General features: G+C 47.5%; 1 protein-coding gene across 6 annotated transcripts in view; it reads left to right on the top strand.

The window, feature by feature from the left end:
- PTPRE (protein tyrosine phosphatase receptor type E) overlaps positions 1-18,374 on the top strand; it is a 172,539-nt gene extending 154,165 nt beyond the window's left edge. For 3 of the 6 annotated variants that reach the window (XM_043984521.1, XM_043984519.1, XM_043984520.1), the window contains 9 exons: positions 1,685-1,820; positions 2,397-2,546; positions 4,090-4,183; positions 5,802-5,878; positions 7,050-7,184; positions 8,162-8,287; positions 9,073-9,224; positions 12,752-12,887; positions 15,288-18,372. In XM_043984521.1, the coding sequence (XP_043840456.1) occupies positions 1,685-1,820; positions 2,397-2,546; positions 4,090-4,183; positions 5,802-5,878; positions 7,050-7,184; positions 8,162-8,287; positions 9,073-9,224; positions 12,752-12,887; positions 15,288-15,362 (1,081 nt within the window). In that variant the 3' untranslated portion in view covers positions 15,363-18,372. Of the gene's footprint in view, positions 1-1,684; positions 1,821-2,396; positions 2,547-4,089; positions 4,184-5,801; positions 5,879-7,049; positions 7,185-8,161; positions 8,288-9,072; positions 9,225-12,751; positions 12,888-15,287 lie in introns of all 6 variants that reach the window. The other 3 variants (XM_043984523.1, XM_043984524.1, XM_043984522.1) reach the window with 2 other exon arrangements.
- The last annotated feature ends 206 nt before the right edge of the window (positions 18,375-18,580 follow it).

Here is an 18,580-nt window from a genome sequence, read left to right as displayed (position 1 = left end):
CTTACGGTTAAAGGGCATGATGTGGAGGAGACAGAGCAGTGGTCAGAGAGGTAAGAGGAGAATCAGGAGAGAGAAGGGTGTACTGACACTCCGGAGCCTCATTGATTGGTGGTAATTCAAAAGGCATGAGTTTTGCTTTGTGTGGGCCCTGCCTCAATCCACCTAGATTGTAGACTTCTCCATGGATTAGCCCAGGGCTTCTCAGTCTGGGGGCCATGGGTAAATTTCAGGGGGCCCATGGACTTATCTTATTTTCTCTAACCTCTAAAAGTTAGCATTTCCTTATAATTATGAATGTGGGAACGGTGAAAGGAACCACTGACCTTTAAAGGTGCACCATGCCTGGACTCTGAGAGATGAGCCCCTGCAAAGATGTGCTAAGAAGATGCCTGACCACAGCCATGTGATGAACGCGAATCCTTAGCCTGTCATGGGTAGAGACATGCACCCCCTGCTGGTCTGCCAGAGAAGGGGGAGGCTGCAGAGGCCATGCCAGCGCCTGAGCTGCAGGGAGGCTGGCTGTGGGCGTGCCAGGAAGCCCCTTGGCACCTGAGCTAACTCTTCAGTTTCTTCCTGATGAGAAGCCAATCAGCATCCCCTCAGATCTTTTCTCTGAAGACAGTGTGACATCTTCCCAGTCCAGTCCGGCTTGATGAGAGCTGTGCTCAGTGTTTGGAATGCCAAGACAAAATTAAAAATTAAAAAATTAAAAGCTGCCCCAGACCTCGATGGGCTCCCATTATGCAGGGAGCACAGCAGCGTACAAATGACCAGCAGGTGTCGTGGAAAGCTTCCCTTGGCAGGTGACGCCTGAGCTCAGCCTCCAAGGAAGGTAGGAATGCTGAGAGGAGGAGGCCTTCCAGAGGAGCAGGACGGCCTGTGCAGAGGCACAAAGGCTGAGTTCAAGGACCAGCAAGTCGGTCAGTTTGCGTGGAGGCTTGTGGGGAGAGCACTTTGTGAAGCCTTAAAAGCAACAACAACATCCTTCTCCTCTTTGCTGCCTCAGACACACTATTTCTGTGACCTTGGGCAAGTCACTTCACCTCTGCCTAGCTCAGTTTACTCATCTGTAAAGTGGAGACAGTAGCAGCACCTCCCTGCCAGGGCTGTTGAGAGGATCCTGTGAGGAAAGACTTGTCAAGTGCTTTGCAAACTTTAAAATGCTCTATAAAGTCAACCTCCAAAGTAGAGAAGAGAGACCCCTTTTCTCTGCCATGGGCTCTGAATCGAGGTGCGGCCCATTGGCTGCAGTGACTCTCTCCCCCATGCCAGAGCCAGGCTGTCCAAGGTGAACAACCCAGGAGTCACCCAAACTTTTGAAAGCTCAGGCTGCAGAAATGGGGGGATCATCGTTGAGGGGAGGTCTCCCCCTAGTGGCATTACCGAAGATCGGCATGGGGACCTTGCTAGCGGCCACAGACAGCCCCAACATTTCAGATTCATGATTCTGGACTGGAATTCCTCCGTGGAGTCTGAGCCTTGGGAGGAAGTGCCAAAGCTTCATTATTTATGCCCAGAGATTGTTGATCTGCCAATAAATATTACCAGTAATGGCGCTCTCTCTTTCTCTCTCCCATCCCCACTCCCTCCCCCCTCCCTGGCTCTCACCCTCTCTGTGTCCTTCCCTCCTCCCTTCCCCTCCCTCCCTTCTTTTCCCCCTCTTCTCCCCCCTCCCCCCTCCCAGTGCTGGCGTGGGCCGGACAGGCACCTTCATCGTCATCGACGCCATCATAGACATGATGCATGCTGAGCAGAAGGTCGATGTCTTTGAGTTTGTTTCCCGGATCCGTAACCAGCGGCCCCAGATGGTTCAAACTGATGTGAGTGAAAGCCTTCGTTTCCATTCTGATCGCCTTCAGACTTACATAGGGGCCACTCAGCCCCATAAAATGACTGGTGGCTGATGGGTTTGGATCAAAGGCCCTGCCCTTCCTCCCCTCAGCTCCTCATCTGTAGACTATAGAAGGCTAAACTCCAGTCTGGGATTATGCCCCTCTCAAGAGACAGGTGGGGGGCTCTGGGTGTTGAATGGTGCATACCCTGTCAGCTGTAATTGCTGAGTTTCATTGTTCTTTGTGAGGGAGGGGTAGAAAGTCGGGAAGTGTCTGTGGTCTACAAAAACAAAATGTGGAGACAAAACCAAGAACAAATAAAACTGTTCAGGTTTACAGAAGCACAGACCCTGAGCTGCACGAGCATGGAGAAGACATTTCCATGCAAGCACTTATATCCCTCCCTTACCCTCCCCTCCCCAGACACACATACCCACCCCTTCCTTTTTGAGGACCAAGGAGGACAAGGGGCCTGAGAAGTCTGACGGGGTAGGGCCAGGGGCACCTGAGACCCCCATGCTGCTCACTTCCCACTGTTCCTTGCCTTGTTTCTCTCCTACTCAGATGCAGTACACGTTCATCTACCAAGCCTTACTCGAACACTACCTCTATGGGGACACTGAGCTGGACGTGGCCTCCCTGGAGAAGCATCTCCAATCCCTTCACAGCCCCTCGGCACCTTTGGACAAAATCGGCCTTGAAGAAGAATTCAGAGTAAGTGCCAACGTTTGGACCTCTCTGGGCTGGAGAAGACTGGTGGCAAGTGGATGGATGTTTGCACCAACAATGTAGAAACAATAGGAGCCCTGGGCATGAAAGCAAATTCAGGAAGGAGGCAGATATGGGGCAGTGGAAAGAGGGCTGGCCCTGGGTGTGAATCTGGCCAAATGGAGAGATCAACCTTATGCCACCCACATCCCTGAGCTGTGACAGTTTATACTCAGAAGGCTGCATTGAGGTGAGCTGACCCCCTGACTGAGTGGGAAGAGAGCTGGGCAGGATGGAATGCCCAGCTTCATGCCCCAACCCTGCCAACTCCTGAGCTCTGCTACTCTGGGCAAGGTACTCGGATAGAGATAATTCTTCTATTTCCTGGCAGTGTTGTTGTGAGGAAATTGTTCCATAAACCTTAAAGCACCATAGATATGGGGCCCCTGTTATTATTAGGAAGTATTTGCAGACCAGTGAATGGGGGGGCGGGAATGAGGATAAGAAGGAGAGGTGGGGGGGAAGGGAGAGAAAGGGAGAGAAAGGGAGGGAGGGAGGAAGGGAAAGACAGAGAGAAATAGAGATAGACAGATAGACAGAACATGGTAATAATGGCAGTGGTCATGGTTTGGGGCTGAACCCTTGATTTCATGGGCCAGGATCTGTCAGAAGGAAGACCAGGGTCTCCAAGGCCAGCCCTCTATCTGTGAAAACATAGTGCTTCCCTAACAAAATGACAATAATAATACAATTCTTATTTCTATGTGAAAATGAATATTGTGAAGCTGAAATGTAATTCTAGTAATCCCGTTCACATGTCCACATGTAATTGAATGTATTATGAAACTGAAATGTGACCTGGTAATTCAATCCGCATTTCTTTGAGTGAAAGGCACTTTACCGGCGTTGTTGAGCAACAAATGTGGAGTGGGTAGTACAAATATTATCCCCATTTCACTGATGAGAAAACTGGTCCCTGAGAAGGAAAGGAATTTACCTCGGATTAATGGGCTAAGTGTCTGATTCAAACTCAGGGCTCCTGCCCCCAAGTCCAGGACTCTACCCACTAAGCCACACTGCCTTTCAAAGTTTCTCACAGTCTTAGAACCTGATGCCGTAATCTTGCTTTACATAGCAGGATTAATTCCTTGAGGACAAGGATACTTTTGTTAATGTCTTTGTACCCCTAGTGGATAGCACAGAGTGGCTGGTTACTAAATCCTTGTTGAATGGGTAAATAAATGGATGGAAGGAAGGAAGGAAAGAAGGAAGGAAGGAAGGAAGGAAGGAAGGAAGGAAGGAAGGAAGGAAGGAAGGAAGGAAGGAAGGAAGGAAGGAAGGAAGGAAGGATGGAAGGATGGATGAATGAACGAATGAATGAATGTGCAGGACATGTTCCCTACTGTTTTCTGAAGCCGAAGAGTTGAAGTGAAATGAATGAGACCCTCACTTCCTGGGTCTGCTCTTCCAAGAGCCACTACAATGTCTTGCAGAGACGAATTCAGGAACCCCCCAACATAACTCTTCTTCTCTGTATTTCCAACTGCAGAAATTGACAAACGTTCGAATAATGAAAGAAAACATGAGAACGGGCAACTTGCCAGCAAACATGAAGAAAGCCCGCGTCATTCAGATCATCCCATGTAAGGCAGCCCCTGATGTGTCAATGTACATCATTCAAGGTTACCAGTGTTTCAGTAGGTGTGCCCCGGTGGGATGATCCAGACCCTCCAATCAGAGCTTAGCAGGCTTCCCAAAGCAGCTCTCTGCCGGAAGCCAGCTGTTTCCCAAGACCAGCTGTGTGAGCATCTAGGGAAGGCCACACCCCCTAGTTATGATAGCATCAGGGATTTGGAACTGGGAGGAACTTAGAGATCACCCATGGTCCCTAAGAGCTCACTTTAACCAGCAGCTGTTTGTTAAATGTTCCTTGTAAATCTAGTCCTGTGCACCCTGTCATTATGGTGCTTAAAATGAGTATAAAGCTCGAACCCTGCCTACAGGGAACTTACTCACTAATTGAGAGGCTGGGGGTAATAGAAATAGCCTTGGATTCAGAGTCCGAGGCCCTGGGTTCAAATTCTGACTCTGATATACTGATAACTGGGCAAACCACTTCCTTCTTCTGGGTCTCAGTTTCCTCCTCTGAGAAATGGAAGGGGCAGAACTTCCAAGGTCCCTTCTAGCTCTAGGTCTCCATCTATGGCCAGTGACCAAATAATCATTGCAAAGACAGCATGTGAGAGAAGAAGGTGTCAGGTGGTTAGGTCCTGTTTGTCTTGTGGTGACAGTAAAGAAAGTGAAAAATCACTGTGAGCAGCAGCAGCAGCAGCAGCAGCAGCAAGACAGGCTTGGTCAAGGAGAGGGGCTCTAAACTGACCCTTGAAGGATAAGTAGGGCATAGCAGGTGGGGAGGGGAAAGGGCATTCCCAGCAAGAAGTATAGCAACTGTTAAGGTGTGCAGACAAACGGGAGGGTGACAGTAAGAAGACCAGTCCATCCCAGGAGAAAGAGAGGATGAGTCTGGAGAACAGGGCACATTGTGTGGGGTCCAGTTACAGAAACGTGGCAGGTAGCAGGGATCCGTGGGAGTGGAAAGAGGGTACAGGGAGAAAGATTCTCTGGGAAGGGAGATGTTGACAAGGCTCTGGTCACGGAGAGGCAGGGGAAGCTTGTGACTGATTTAATGTGAGAAGCTTCAAAATTGAGGGGGGGGGTGGTGGTGAATCAAAGATGAGAAGCCTAGCAAAGGGGGGAGCCTTTGACAGGAATGGAAGTTGGAAAAGAGGGACCAGTTTGGGGAAGAAGGAATTAGCTACCTTTGTGACCTCTCTGACCTTCAGTTTCTTTATCTGTAAAATGGGGGGGGGGAGAGCAAGGTCCTTTCCACCTCAATACCAACTGCATCGAGGCTACAGTATAGACTGGAAAGTATCAATTACAATATGTGAGCTTTAAAAAGACAGCATCACATCGGTCACACACAGTTTTCTAAACACTTCCTTCTTTCTCTAAGTGTCTAAGGCTGGATTTGAATTCAGTTCTTCCTGACTCCAAGCCCAGCTTTCTATCCCCTGTTTGTAAACAGTTGTAAAAGGAGAGTCCCCAAAACTTAGCTTCACATCACAACGATTGCATGTTAGAAGCTGGCACCAATGGAGCCAAGCCGACCAAGACTGAATCCTTTCTGACAAAAGAAAAATGCTTCCCCCTTCTCCTCCTCCTCTTCCTCCTCTTCCTCCTCCTCCTCCTTCTTTGTAGATGACTTCAACAGAGTGATTCTGTCGATGAAAAGAGGCCAAGAATACACTGACTACATCAATGCCTCCTTCATAGACGTAAGTGTGCCCTGGTACGTTGTCTGAAGACTCACTCACAGTCTTCTGATGAGATTCTTGTACTCAACAAGCATTTATTAAACACTCGCTGTATGTTTTGAGATGCTGAGGAACTAAGACCACAAAGACTGAACCTCCAAGCTAGGCACTGGCAAAACAGAGACCAAAGCAGCCCTGCCCTCAGAGAGCTTGTTTTCAATTGGAGAGAAGCAACCCTTAGGCAGATAAACAAAGGCAAAGCACCGAGCCAGCAATATTTATGGGAAGGTTATTGTGAGTCAGCAGGCTCAAGGAAGGAGCTTTGGGAACAGTCCAGAGTCAGTAAGATTTAGGGCGTGTTCAGGGATAGACAGTGTTCATCTTGGCTAAAGTACACAGAAGGAAGAAACTGAGCTAAGTCTAGAAAAGACGGGGGGGGGGGGGTTCAGATCATAGTGGGCCTTGAATGTAAAGAAAGGAGTTTTAACTGTCCCTTGCTGGGTGACTAAAGAGTCTTGATGCAAGGAGTAACTTGGCCAAATCTTTCCTGAGCCCGGATGGGATGCAGGAACAAGAGGAGGCCGACCCAAGGGGAACCTCGGTGGCCTGGGCAGGTAGTCCTTGGCTAGTGCCTGTAGGAGGAGGGAGAAGATAGGAGCTGCCCCTTGCATTGAGGTGCTCCTTGCCCATCGTTTTGTTTGGGGAAGGCCCTTGCTGACCCCTGGCAGCTCATCCCTGAGACAGACTGAGACTTTCAAACAGCTTGATGAACTGGTGACACTTTCCTCCTTTGTTATTGGCCTTACCAACTGCTGACCCCAGAACCCCTTGTGTAGGAATATGGGATGCCCGGGGAGCAGAGGAGCACAGGGGTGAAACTCGTGCGCTTGCTTGGAGGTTGTCTCTAACTGGACATTCTCCAGAGGAGCCAGGAGGCTGCAGAACCCCATCAGAAAGGGGCTGGGAGGGTGCCCTGACATTTCAGGGGTCCGAAGCAGGAGAATCACTTTGTCAGAGAGGGTGGTCTTGCCCGGGTGACCAGCTGGGCCCTGCTCAGGCCTGGGAGAGGACGCTCCACACTTTCCCTCCGAGTCCTGAGGGCAGGACCTTTGATGCCAAAATCATCACGTGGCTAGAGCCAAAAGTGACGTGGGAGACGATCATGATCAAACTGTCCCCCTTCTCTTTAAAGGGATATCGGCAGAAAGACTACTTCATCGCGACCCAAGGGCCACTTCCGCACACGGTGGAAGACTTCTGGAGGATGGTCTGGGAGTGGAAATGCCACACGATCGTGATGCTGACTGAGGTCCAAGAGAGGGAACAGGTGAGGAATAGCCCCCAGGGGAGGTCAAGGGTCTTACACTGGAGACTTTTTAATCACAGTTACTGTTTGACAGTTTTCATTATCTGAGCTCCTCCTCCTATTTCCTCTCTAACACTTCATTGTAATTATTTTGTGTGTATATATTGTGTGCTCCCCTACTCTTGAAAGAATGGAAGCTGAGGGCAGGGGTCATTTATAAAATTGTGATTTTATTTATATTTTAAAATTATTTATTTATTTCTGTGAAGCAATGAGGTTTAAGTGACTTGCCCAGGGTCACACAGCTAGTAAGTCTCAAGTGTCTGAGGCCGGATTTGAACCTCAGGTCCTCCTGAATCTAAGGCTTTATCCACTGCGCCACTTAGCTGCCCCCTATTTATTTATCTGTTCATTTATCCATCCATCCATCCATCCATCCATCCATCCATCCATCCATCCATCCATCCATCCATCCATCATCTATCTATGTATCTATCTATTTGCCTGGCCTAGTCAGCACTGGGATAAATGTTGAGAGCTTGTTGGTCCCTGCAAACCCGTTTGTGAATGCCTTGGGCAGCGAAGGCACGATCACCCACCATGGAGCTATCTTAGGAAAACAAAGCCTTCTTTTACGGTACTCTACAACCTTCTGTTTGGCTGGGCTCTGTTTGCCAACATCACCAACCGTGGCGGAAAATGTTATTTCTTCCCATTACGTAAGATTACAAAAAGCTGGAGATTAATGTGTCTGCCCAGTTGCTGTGTGTGTCACCACACGAATGGAATGAATTAAAAGTCTCCAGGGGCAGCTAGGTGGCGCAGTGTTTAGAGCACCAGCCCTGGAGTCAGGAGGACCTGAGTTCAAATCTGGCCTCAGACACTTAACACTTGCTAGCTGTGTGACCCTGGGCAAGTCACTTAACCCCAATTGCCTCACCAAAAAAAAAAAAAAAGTCTCCAGAGCTAAGCCTTTGTTTTTTATTTTGATCTCCCAGGAAAAATGCTTTCAGTATTGGCCAGCAGATGGCTCTGTAACTCATGGAGAGATCAATATTGAAATAAAGAGTGACACCATTTCCGAGGCCATCAGTGTCCGAGACTTCTTGGTTACTTTTAATCAGGTATTGGATGCCCCTCGGGAGGTAAAGGGTACAAACATCAACTGAAACCCCATGACCTGGAAGAGTTTCCAACGCGCTGAACGTGTGCTGGCTTTTTAGTTACTGAGTGGGAGTGTGGCACCCACGGTTATTCATTCTTCCAGGCGTATGGTGAGAGAAACAAGCCTGTGCAGCCAAGTGATGAGAGATGCCCACCAAGGCTTCCTTTGGCTCCTAGAGCTGCCCTCTAGTGGGGCTCTCTGGCATAACAAGCTGGTGAACCAGCATGAGGTCTCTGGGGACGTCTGTGGGATTTCCCCATGCAAGGCTTTCTGATTCCGTGCTGGATGTGAACGTTGCCTATGTTTAGGTCCCCAGTTTGATCTAGGTCAGGTAAGGATCCCCAGAGTGCAGATAGTCCAACTTGATGGGGAGTGAGCTGCCCGCCTTCACTGAAGTCTAGTCAGCTGATGCCTTTGGTCCTCTCCTCAGGGTTCCAAAAGGCGTGCCCATCCTCTTCAGAGTGGGAGGAAGGGGTAGCCAGAGACCTAAACCCAGGCTCCTCTTTGGGTGCTCTCAGCAGGTGAAAGAGAGGACCCCTGCCCACCCTCTCCATCCCCAAGCTAGGAGTTTGCAGCCTTCTTTGGTTTTCATGAAATCTATCTGGGTTGGGGAGGGACCGATCAGGAGAGTGAACCTCACGGCAAACGCTTAACAAAGGCTTGTAGACTGATGGAAGGAGATCAGAACCTGAAAATAAAGTATTCATATCCCTCCTCCTCACCTTCCACGCTTTGAACCCCTAGGAGAAGAAGAGCAGGCTGGTCAGACAGTTTCACTTTCACGGCTGGCCTGAGATTGGGATCCCAGCTGAAGGGAAAGGCATGATCGACCTCATTGCCGCAGTGCAGAAGCAGCAGCAACAGACGGGCAACCACCCCATCACAGTGCACTGCAGGTAAGTGTAAGGGCTAAAATTCTAGCTAGTCTGTCTAAAAGATCCAATGAGTGGTCGCCAATAAATTATAAGCTTTACCAAGAGTTAGACTTTTAAGCATTTATTAAGGAGAATAAGAGAGAGCATATTTGTAGTGCCCTTCTCCACCAGAGTCCTCAGGAAAGAGAGTGAGCCAGCACACCAGCCTCCCCCTTCTCCCTCCCACAAGCCAACATCACTTCCTGACGCCAAAGAAAAGATGCATGGTCCTGCCCTCAGAGGCCCTCTGCTCATGTTGGAGCTTTCCTACAGTAAGTCTTCCAGCAGGTGGCATCATTCCCATCGTTACATAAGGGTCCTGCCGCCCCCAGGCTCCTCTTCTGTGGGGATGCTAAATCTCCAGCCACAGGTAGGAATGGTGACTTCATCTCTTCCCAACAGAGAGCAGGTGCAGGCTTTAGGCCCACAGTGGAACTGGAATGGAAGTCTGTCCATTCATGGGCTTCTCAGCTCCTCAGTTTCCACACTGTCCCTGGCATGGGGCTTGCTCCAGTGAAAGCGTTTTACAAAACTCTGAAGCCCAACAGAAATGTGAGTTGTGATTAGGTGCAAACAAGGAGGTTGAAGGTTCTGAGCCATGAGGAGCTGACGAAGAATCGGAAAGCCTGGCTGCGATCCTCATTCTAACACTTCCTATGTCATTTCCCCTCTTGTTTTCCTCATTTGAATGAGAGCTAATCATAAGAGCTGGCACTGATATCATGCTCCAGGGCTTGCAAAGTACTTTGCGACTATTATCTCATTTATCCTGGGAGGGAGGTGCTACTCTTATCCCCATTTGAGAGATGAGGATATCAAGGCAACAGGTTAAGTGACTCTCCCAGGGCCACATAGCTTGTGTGTCTAAAGCTGGATTTGAACTCAGGTCTTCCTAACTCCAGGCTCTGCATTCTATCCACTGTGCCATCTGGTCTCTTCCAGCTTCTATATGTATAACCTCAGACAAGCCACTTCTCTTTGGGCCCCAGGTTCCTGATCTGAGGGTGCAGATCTTAGAGGTGCACCTCCAGTCTTGCATCTGAGTGTCCCTGGCTGCATTAGACGGGTGTGGCCCAGACCCACCGAGGGGCACCCCCCACCTTCTGGGCTTCTCTGGCACTAAATCCTGACCCCATTTTGTATGACTAGATTCGCGGCTACGTCTACTTAGACTCAGAAATCTCAGACTGCCTTCATTTCCTCCCTCGAGGGCTGCCTCCCTTCCCGGATGTTTGTATCCCTGTGAAATCAACAGGGATTTTTGGTCTGTTTGCTTGAAAAGGACGGGCCAGGCTGCCGTTCCTGCGCCAGCCAGTAGGTGGGGCACAAAACTCGAGTTTCATGCCCAGTGATTTTTTTTTAATAAGATGTCAACGAGAGACTTAGCGAGGAGCCCTGCTGGAGGATGCCGAAGAGTGGGGGGTGGGGAGGGCAGGATGCCCTCCTCCCCCGCCCAGGGAAGCCCCTCCCTTCCAAAGTCACCCAGAAGCCGTGGGTGCAAGAGCAGATACAAGTAGGTCTTCCCGGCTGGGAAGGACAGCTTTGAGAGGCTGTGGCTCTCTCAGAGCCACAGACACTCCCCTCTGGGAAGCGAGTTGAGGCTGCCCTGAAGTTTGGCAGACAAAGAAACAACTGGGAACTGAGGGGGTTGCAGTGGAATTCTTCTCTGTCAGCTGGACTCCCTTGGTGCCCCTTCTCGCAATCATGGTTTTTTAAAACGCATAAAATAAAATGCAAAAGGTGCAGATTACATTGAAATACATTTATCAAACATTGGAGGGAAAAAAGCTCCATGGTGGGGGCAGGTCACCCAGAGGCACAAGGATGGAGCCAGGATCTGAACCCAGCTCACCCCAGGGACCTAGCAAGAGGACCTCAGATTGAGAAGGGAGAGGGATGAAGTCTGGGCCATTCCCTTTGTCACCATCACAACTGGGCTGCTCCGCCTGTCTTATTTTAATGCATCAAGATATAACTCGTGACTCTGTGACATGTTTTTAGAGGAAAGGCCCTCACCAATGTCACTGCAGCCAGGTTGCTCAACTCCTCACCCACCTTGCTCTGCGTCTTTGGGTAGCTACCTTCCCTCTCTGGGCCCTCCCCTATAACAAGAACGAATGGGACTGGATTCTCCCTAAATTTACTTCACCGTCCTCAGATTCTTTTTCAGACTTTCCTAAAGAAAAGTCAGGGCAGACGGAGCAAAGAAAAGGGGGAAATGAACCCATTTGATTTTCGTTTAAATTACTCGGCCTCTGAATTCAGCCTCTGTCCAAGGTGCCGATGACAATTACAGTTTGGTGGTGAGGCCCACATCTTGAATGTCCAGCCCGCAAACATTTGAGTTGTCTCTGGCTGTTCTGGGTAATGGGGGCCAGTGACAGCTGTTAGCTGCCTTCAACTCTCATCTCTTACTTCCTTCAAAACCCAGCCCAAGCAGCGGCATCCTTGGGAAGCCTTTCCTGACTCTTTCCCTTATTACCTATACATGTATGTGTCAGCTGAAGTCAACAAGCGTTATTTGCCCTACTATGTGGTAGGCACTGAATTAAGAGCTAAATACAAATATCCCCAGAAAGGCAGATGGTCCCTACCCTCAACCGGCTTACACTCTAAGAGGGCAGAGGTACCCATGGTGGGGAGGGCATGGTAGAGAAAGGCCAGACAGACTCAGGAGTGCAGCCTAAGAAGAATACAGGTTCATTAGTGCAGGATCTCTTGTTTTTGTCAGTGCCGGGGCATAGGAGGCATGTAATAAATGCTTGAGTTTTCTTTTTTATGGAAATTTTTTCTCAGTTAACAAAAATTGGTTTTCTTCCACTCCTATCCTTTCCAAGTTAAAAAAAGAAAAACAAAGCCCTTATAACAAATATCTGTATTCAAACAAAACAAATTCCCATGTCAACAAATGCTTGTTGATTGTTTGTTTAAGTATAACTGAGCTTGGTTCAGTCCAAACTTAAAAGCATCTGAGAACGGGAAGTAAATTTAGGGAGAATCTAACCCTATTTCTTCTCCTCATAGGGGAGGGCCCAGAGAGGGAAGGTAGCTTAAAAACAGGGTGGGGCAAGGGTGGGGGGAGGGGAGGAGGTTTTCTAGGTGACCTGAGTTTTCTCGGCCTTCCTTTCTTCCTGAGCCCTTTGTAACATCCAGCCCATTCAAGTAACTCTGAACTGTCTATAATACACAAAGCCCACCGTCTAGTCATGGCTGGATATGCCTGGAGAAGCAAGGGCTCGTCCTAGAAACACACCACTCAGAGCCTGGTCACTACAAGATTCTGAGTGAGCATTGTCCCCCCTCCTCTGCCTGACGGGAATCTGTGAAGGGATGCTCTGTAGCTGTCCACACCCGTCTCGAGCTCGGGCCAAAGGGCAGGGATGCCTGCCCTCCTGCCGCTGGCTTCGCTGGCCGCCGCACCGCCCCTAGGGCTTGTCTGTGATGTCTCTTCCGCTGAGCTTTGGAGGCGGAGGTGACCCTCACTCACCTCGTCCTTTTCTCCCCCACAGCGCCGGAGCCGGGCGCACAGGGACGTTCATAGCACTCAGCAACATCCTGGAACGAGTCAAAGCCGAGGGACTCCTGGACGTCTTTCAGGCCGTGAAGAGCCTGCGACTGCAGCGGCCGCATATGGTGCAAACCTTGGTAGGCTGCGGGGTCCCGCGTGTGGCCTGAGCGCGGTTGGGGCGGATGCTCGCACCCGGGAAGTTCATTTGGCATAGGGACAGCGAGGGCTGGAGACTCTCCTGACGTCCTCTCCCACACCACTGCTGTGTTATGGGAGCCCTGAGTTATCTATCACACTCTTTCTGCCAACAAGTATCAAGTGTCCTCTGTAGGCAAGATACTGAGCTGGGCTCTGGAGATAGGAGGAAGGAGCCCCTGCCCCAGGGAGCTTACCTTCTCCTGGGGCAGGGGCAGGGTAATGCAAGGACACAAAGAATTAAACATTTAGGGGTTGGGTCAGTCATGACTAGACACAGCAGGAGAGGCATCCCGGAACAGATGCCCAGAGCCAGAGGGGGAGAGGAACCTGGGCTTCGTCACAGGACACTTTGGCACCGATATTTTAGACCGGGGAGAAACATTAAAAGGGTCTGGTTGGGTTTTGGAGTTGAGAAATGAAGGCCACGAAGACCCGGCACTTCCACTGGCTAGTGAAGACGAGGTTTTTCTGGGAGGCCTCAGAAGCAGCCTGGTTTGAAGCGGCGGGCACCATTTTTAAAGTTGGCCCGGACAAACTGTTTTCTCCAAGTCCGTCTTTGGGCCCAGCTTCTCATGGTTTTCCCAAATGAACAGCTGCTTTCTTCTCTCCCCACCCCCCATTTTCCACCCTTCCCTGTGGGGCCTTCTTCACATACCCCTCCTGAAGCACTTTCTCCTAGTACCCCAACTCACTTTGGAGGTTGAGGACACAGATTTCTGGTCACTTGCTGACTGGCTGCTGACCGGCCTTCAAAACCAGTCAGATTTGCATCCTCCCAAGCTGCTGTTTGGAAGCAGTTGGGTCAGACCTTCAAGTGCCTCTATTCAGGCTCTTGTTCATTTGTATTTTGGGGATTATAAAAATTTTCAGACTTAATTATGCAAGCTCAAAAGACTTTTTTTTTTGGTCATTCCCAAAATGTGCTGATCTATCCTGAAACCAGACACTGCTATTTTCTTTTTTGTTTTTAAATTTAAAGTGTTTTATTATTTTTCAGTTACATATAAGGATAGTTTTCTTTTTCCTTTTTTTTTTTTTTTTTTTGGTGAGGCAATTGGGGTTAAGTGACTTGCCCAGGGTCACACAGCTAGTAAGTGTTAAGTGTCTGAGGCCGGATTTGAACTCAGGTCCTTCTGAATCCAGGGCCGGTGCTCTATCCACTGCACCACCTAGCTGCCCCCAGGATAGTTTTCAACATTCATTTTCACAGGATTTTTAGCTCCAAAATTTTTTTCCTCCCAACCTCCCTTCCCTCCCTCCTCCCCAAGACAGAAAACAGTCTGATATAGGTTGTATATGTACATTCACATTAAGCATATTTCTACATTAGTCATCTTGTGAAAGAAGAATCAGAGCACGAGGGAAGAACCTTAAAAAAAGGGGGAAAAAAAGCAGTCCAAAAGTAGAAACAGTATGGTTCAATCTACATTCATAATTCACAGTTCTTTTTTTTTTTCTGGATGTTGAGAACATTTTCTATCATGAGTTCTTTGAAACCATTTTGGATTGTTGCACTGCTGAGAAGAGCCAAGTCTATCCCCATTGTTCATCACACAATGTTTCTGTTACTGTGTACAATGTTTTCCTGGTTCTGCTTCTCTCAGTCAGCATCAGTTCGTGTAGGTCCTTCCAGTTTTCTCTGAACTCCTCCTGCTCATCGTTTCTTACAGCACAATAATATTCCATCATATTTATATACCACAACTTGTTTAGCCATTCCCCGATTGATATGCATTCCCTTGATTTCTAGTTCTTTAGCACCACAAAGAGAGCTGCTATAAATATTTTTTGTCCTTTTCCCTTTTCCATGGTCTCTTTGGGATACAGACCTAGCAGTGGTACCACTGGGTCAAAGGGTATGAACAGTCTCATAGCCCTTTGGGCATAGTTACAAATTGCTCTCCAGAATGGTTAAATCAGTTCACAGCTTCACCAACAATGCATTAGTGTTCCAATTTTTCCACAGCCTCTCCAACATTTATTATTTTCCTTGTTTGTCATATTAGCCAATCTGATAGGGGTGAGGTGGTACCTCAGAGTTGTTTTAATTTGCATTTCTCTGATCAAGAGTGATTTGGAGCATTTTTTCATATGGCAATAGATACCTTTGACTTCTTCATCAGAAAACTGCCTGTTCATATCCTTTGACCACAGACACTGCTATTTTCAACCTGAAAAAAACTACTCGACTTTCAAACTAATAAACCAGGATTAAAAGGACAGGACCTTAGAGACAGAAATAGACCAGTATTTTAAGGCAAATTGGCAGGATGTTATATTCTGGGAGGGCTGCTAATCATGGAGAATCAACTGGCTGTTTTTGTCTTTCCCCCCCCCAGGAACAGTATGAATTCTGCTATAAAGTGGTACAAGATTTCATCGATATATTTTCTGATTATGCTAACTTCAAATGAAGATTCCTGCCTTAAAATGTTTTTCTTTAATTTAATGGTCAGTACAAATATTTGTAAATCTTGTTAATTTATTTCATAATTGACATTAATATTGTTTCTAATCCTGTGTATATATTTTGTTATACTTTAAATATCACCTCCTCTAAAAGATAGAAATTAAGTCTAATACATTATCTTTTTTTAAAATTGGCATAACATAAGTTAAATAACATTTTACCACATGTCTATATATTGCTCTGCCAATGGCAGTGATATTTTTCCTTGTCAATAGCATAATGATGTATTTCATTTCGAAGGTTGAGTATCTCAGAATTTTATATGGCCACCATTAGAACTCAAAAGATGAATTATACATCACATGCTGATTTCCAGTGCTGGAACAGACTTTCCATTGTTGGTCAAACAGTTCAGAGTTCACCGAGCACCACCAAGCATGCTTGGCTAGCTTTGCTTTTGAAAGCCCTGGGCATGTCCCATGCCAGGGCACCCCCACAACTTTGGTTCATTGGTTCATTGAGAGTATAAATAGAAGGGTTTTTAAGTCTTCTATTTTATTCTACATATTTCCTTTTCACTTTAAAAAAGTATATACCATTTAAAAACCTGGATCCAGGTCTGAAAGCTAGGATAATAATTTTATATGCATATATACACATATACATACATATATACGTATGTATTTGTGTGTTTTAGCCAGGGCTATCTGCAGTGGGCCCCCAGCTCCATACCTGCTGGGTGGGCCCCAGGAGTGCCCACCTTACCTCCTAAGGAGCATGTTGAAAACCTTTATAGTCAAACCACCTGGATTCTTCAGGCCGGCCTCCAATTCAGTGACACCAGAGGCTACTCAAGTTTGACTCGGCTGCAGACATGTTTGTTGTCCCTGAATGATGCCAAGAGTAACCTCTTCCCCCACCTCAGATGTATCCCAGAAGCCCCCCAACTGTCATTCCAGATTTCCCCACAGAGCCAGAAAGTCTTCAAAGCAGAGTGCTTCAGCAGAAGTGTCCAGAGAAATAGAAGTTATTCTCCTTCAGATTCTCAGTGTGAAATCTTGTCCTATGTAAAGAACTGCAGTTCTTTATTTTAGGACACTTTTAAAGTCTATCTAGATTTGTATGAGCTTTTAAAAAGTATCTCTTAAGGTTAAAATGGAGATGAGGAATCCTCCAACAAAAGTCGTTTGTTTGCGGACTGCGATACCACTGAAACCTTACGTACGGGAGGAAAAAGGATGCCACCACAGAACAGGACAGACACAGGGACGGAAGGTGGGAGAAGAAAAAGAATCTTTAGACAGAGATATATGAGCACAAGGAAAACGAAAGCTTAGCCCCGTCTGAGCAAAGTTATTGCAAGCATCTAACCCAGTCAATGAATTTTTTATCTTTATTTACAAACAGAAAAGCCTCATTTAGAAGTCAGGTGATCAGGGCCAATGGGCAGGTCCTATTGCCCAAGACCATCCTTGCCCTGCAAGATGAGGCTGCAGCTTGAAATGACTCCCATCAGTGATAGAAGCCAGGAGCATTCAATGAACCTCACCTTTAGGCTGTGGCAGCACTTGAGAGATGGGGTACCCAGCCAGATGGATACCAGAGCACACTGTCTGTGACCCGTGCCTCATAATGCCCATGGGCTGCCTGGCCCTGGTGCTCCGAGGCTCTATTTATAGCATCAGCATGCACTGAATGTCTCTGGCGATGGGGATAACATGTCCCAAGGGACAGCAGGGATGTAAGAGGCACCAACCACCTGAGGTCTTTGTTTGACTAAAGAGGAAGAAAGCAAAAGGCTAAGAATCTGCTGCATTGATTCAGGAGTCATGGGTCACAGGCTCAGAGGAGAAACCCTAGAGACCCTCTCCTCCAGTTTGGTCATTTTTTTTTAGACAAGGAAACTGAAGGTCTGAGAAGTGACAGAATTGCCCAAGATCACACAGGTAGGAAGTGGCAGGGGCTGGAATTCAAATCCATGTCCTTTCCCTACAAACCCAGTATTTGCAGCTAAGTCTACACAACATTAATGTCTTTGAGCATCTACAAAGCTGGGGTGTGGAGTCCATCTTCCCCACTTCTTTCTTTCTCCACATCAACCTAACAAATAAATTAATCAAACTCCCCAGGGCAGAAAAGGTCCAGAACTCCCTGCCCTCTTTGAGAAGTAGAATTTGACAGACCCTGAGCACTGGGCTTTGCCTTCCCCTTCCCCTTGTGTGCCCCCAACACCAACACGTTTCCTTGGCCTCTGTCAGGCTCAGACTATGGCCCAACAGGACCCTTGTTCATGTCTCCATCGGCATTTATCACTGCCCCTAAAACGAAGCAGAAGAGAATGACCTGGCATTCTCCATGTGACACTCACTTAGCCTTTGGTCAAAGAAAGCCGGCAGCCCCCTTCTGAGCACATGAATCTTCCAACCAGCCCCCTGCTGAGCACGTGAATCTTCTTTTCGGCTTTCCCCTGTTGCATGTAACTGTATTAAAATGCCAAATAATGATCAGAAGATCCCTTCTGATCTGTATGCTCTATTGGTCACTGTGTGACCGCCTCAACTATGGCTTTTCCTGGGTTACATTATTGAAGAATGCAAACTGTGCTTTCAAAAGGTATTTTTATGTGTTTTTAAGAACTTTTCAAAAGGGGCCCGACACGTGTTTCAGCATTTTGAAACATTTCCATGTTACCTTTTTTTTAAAAAATGTAAGATTATGGATACTTTTTTGTTGTTTAACTAAATTGTGTTTAATTTATGCACAATCTTTATAATATATGTATGTATAATACAGTCTCAGCCCTCATTCCTTCTTTTATTCCACATATACTTTGACCTAGCTCTCTTTATCACACCAGTGAATGTTGCTGAATTCTTTGTATATGCAAATTGTAAGATCTAATACATTCTGAGGGAAGGATCAGTCTTCCCTTGCATTTCCAGCTTGCATTTTGGTCTTTAAATCTCTTCATTTCATGCCCATACTGTACATGCATCTAGATTAGGAATTCATCAGTAACTGAAAATTCAGCATGTAGGTAAGTCATCTTATAGTTTTAAAAAGTGTTCCCACCAGTAAGCCAGAGTTGGGGCCCAGCTGGATTTCATGCTGGACCTAGGGGCATGTCCCCTCGAGGAGATGTCCTGTTGGTGCTCTGGAGGGATTGGCCTGGCTGACCTATTCACAACAGGACTTTGAGCAGGGTTTTATCAGCATCCCTTC

The sequence above is a fragment of the Dromiciops gliroides genome, chromosome 2 (genome assembly GCF_019393635.1).
Source record: "Dromiciops gliroides isolate mDroGli1 chromosome 2, mDroGli1.pri, whole genome shotgun sequence".
NCBI lineage: Eukaryota > Metazoa > Chordata > Mammalia > Microbiotheria > Microbiotheriidae > Dromiciops > Dromiciops gliroides.
Note: the sequence above shows the minus strand (reverse complement) of the source record. Positions and strands in the feature narration are given on the sequence as shown.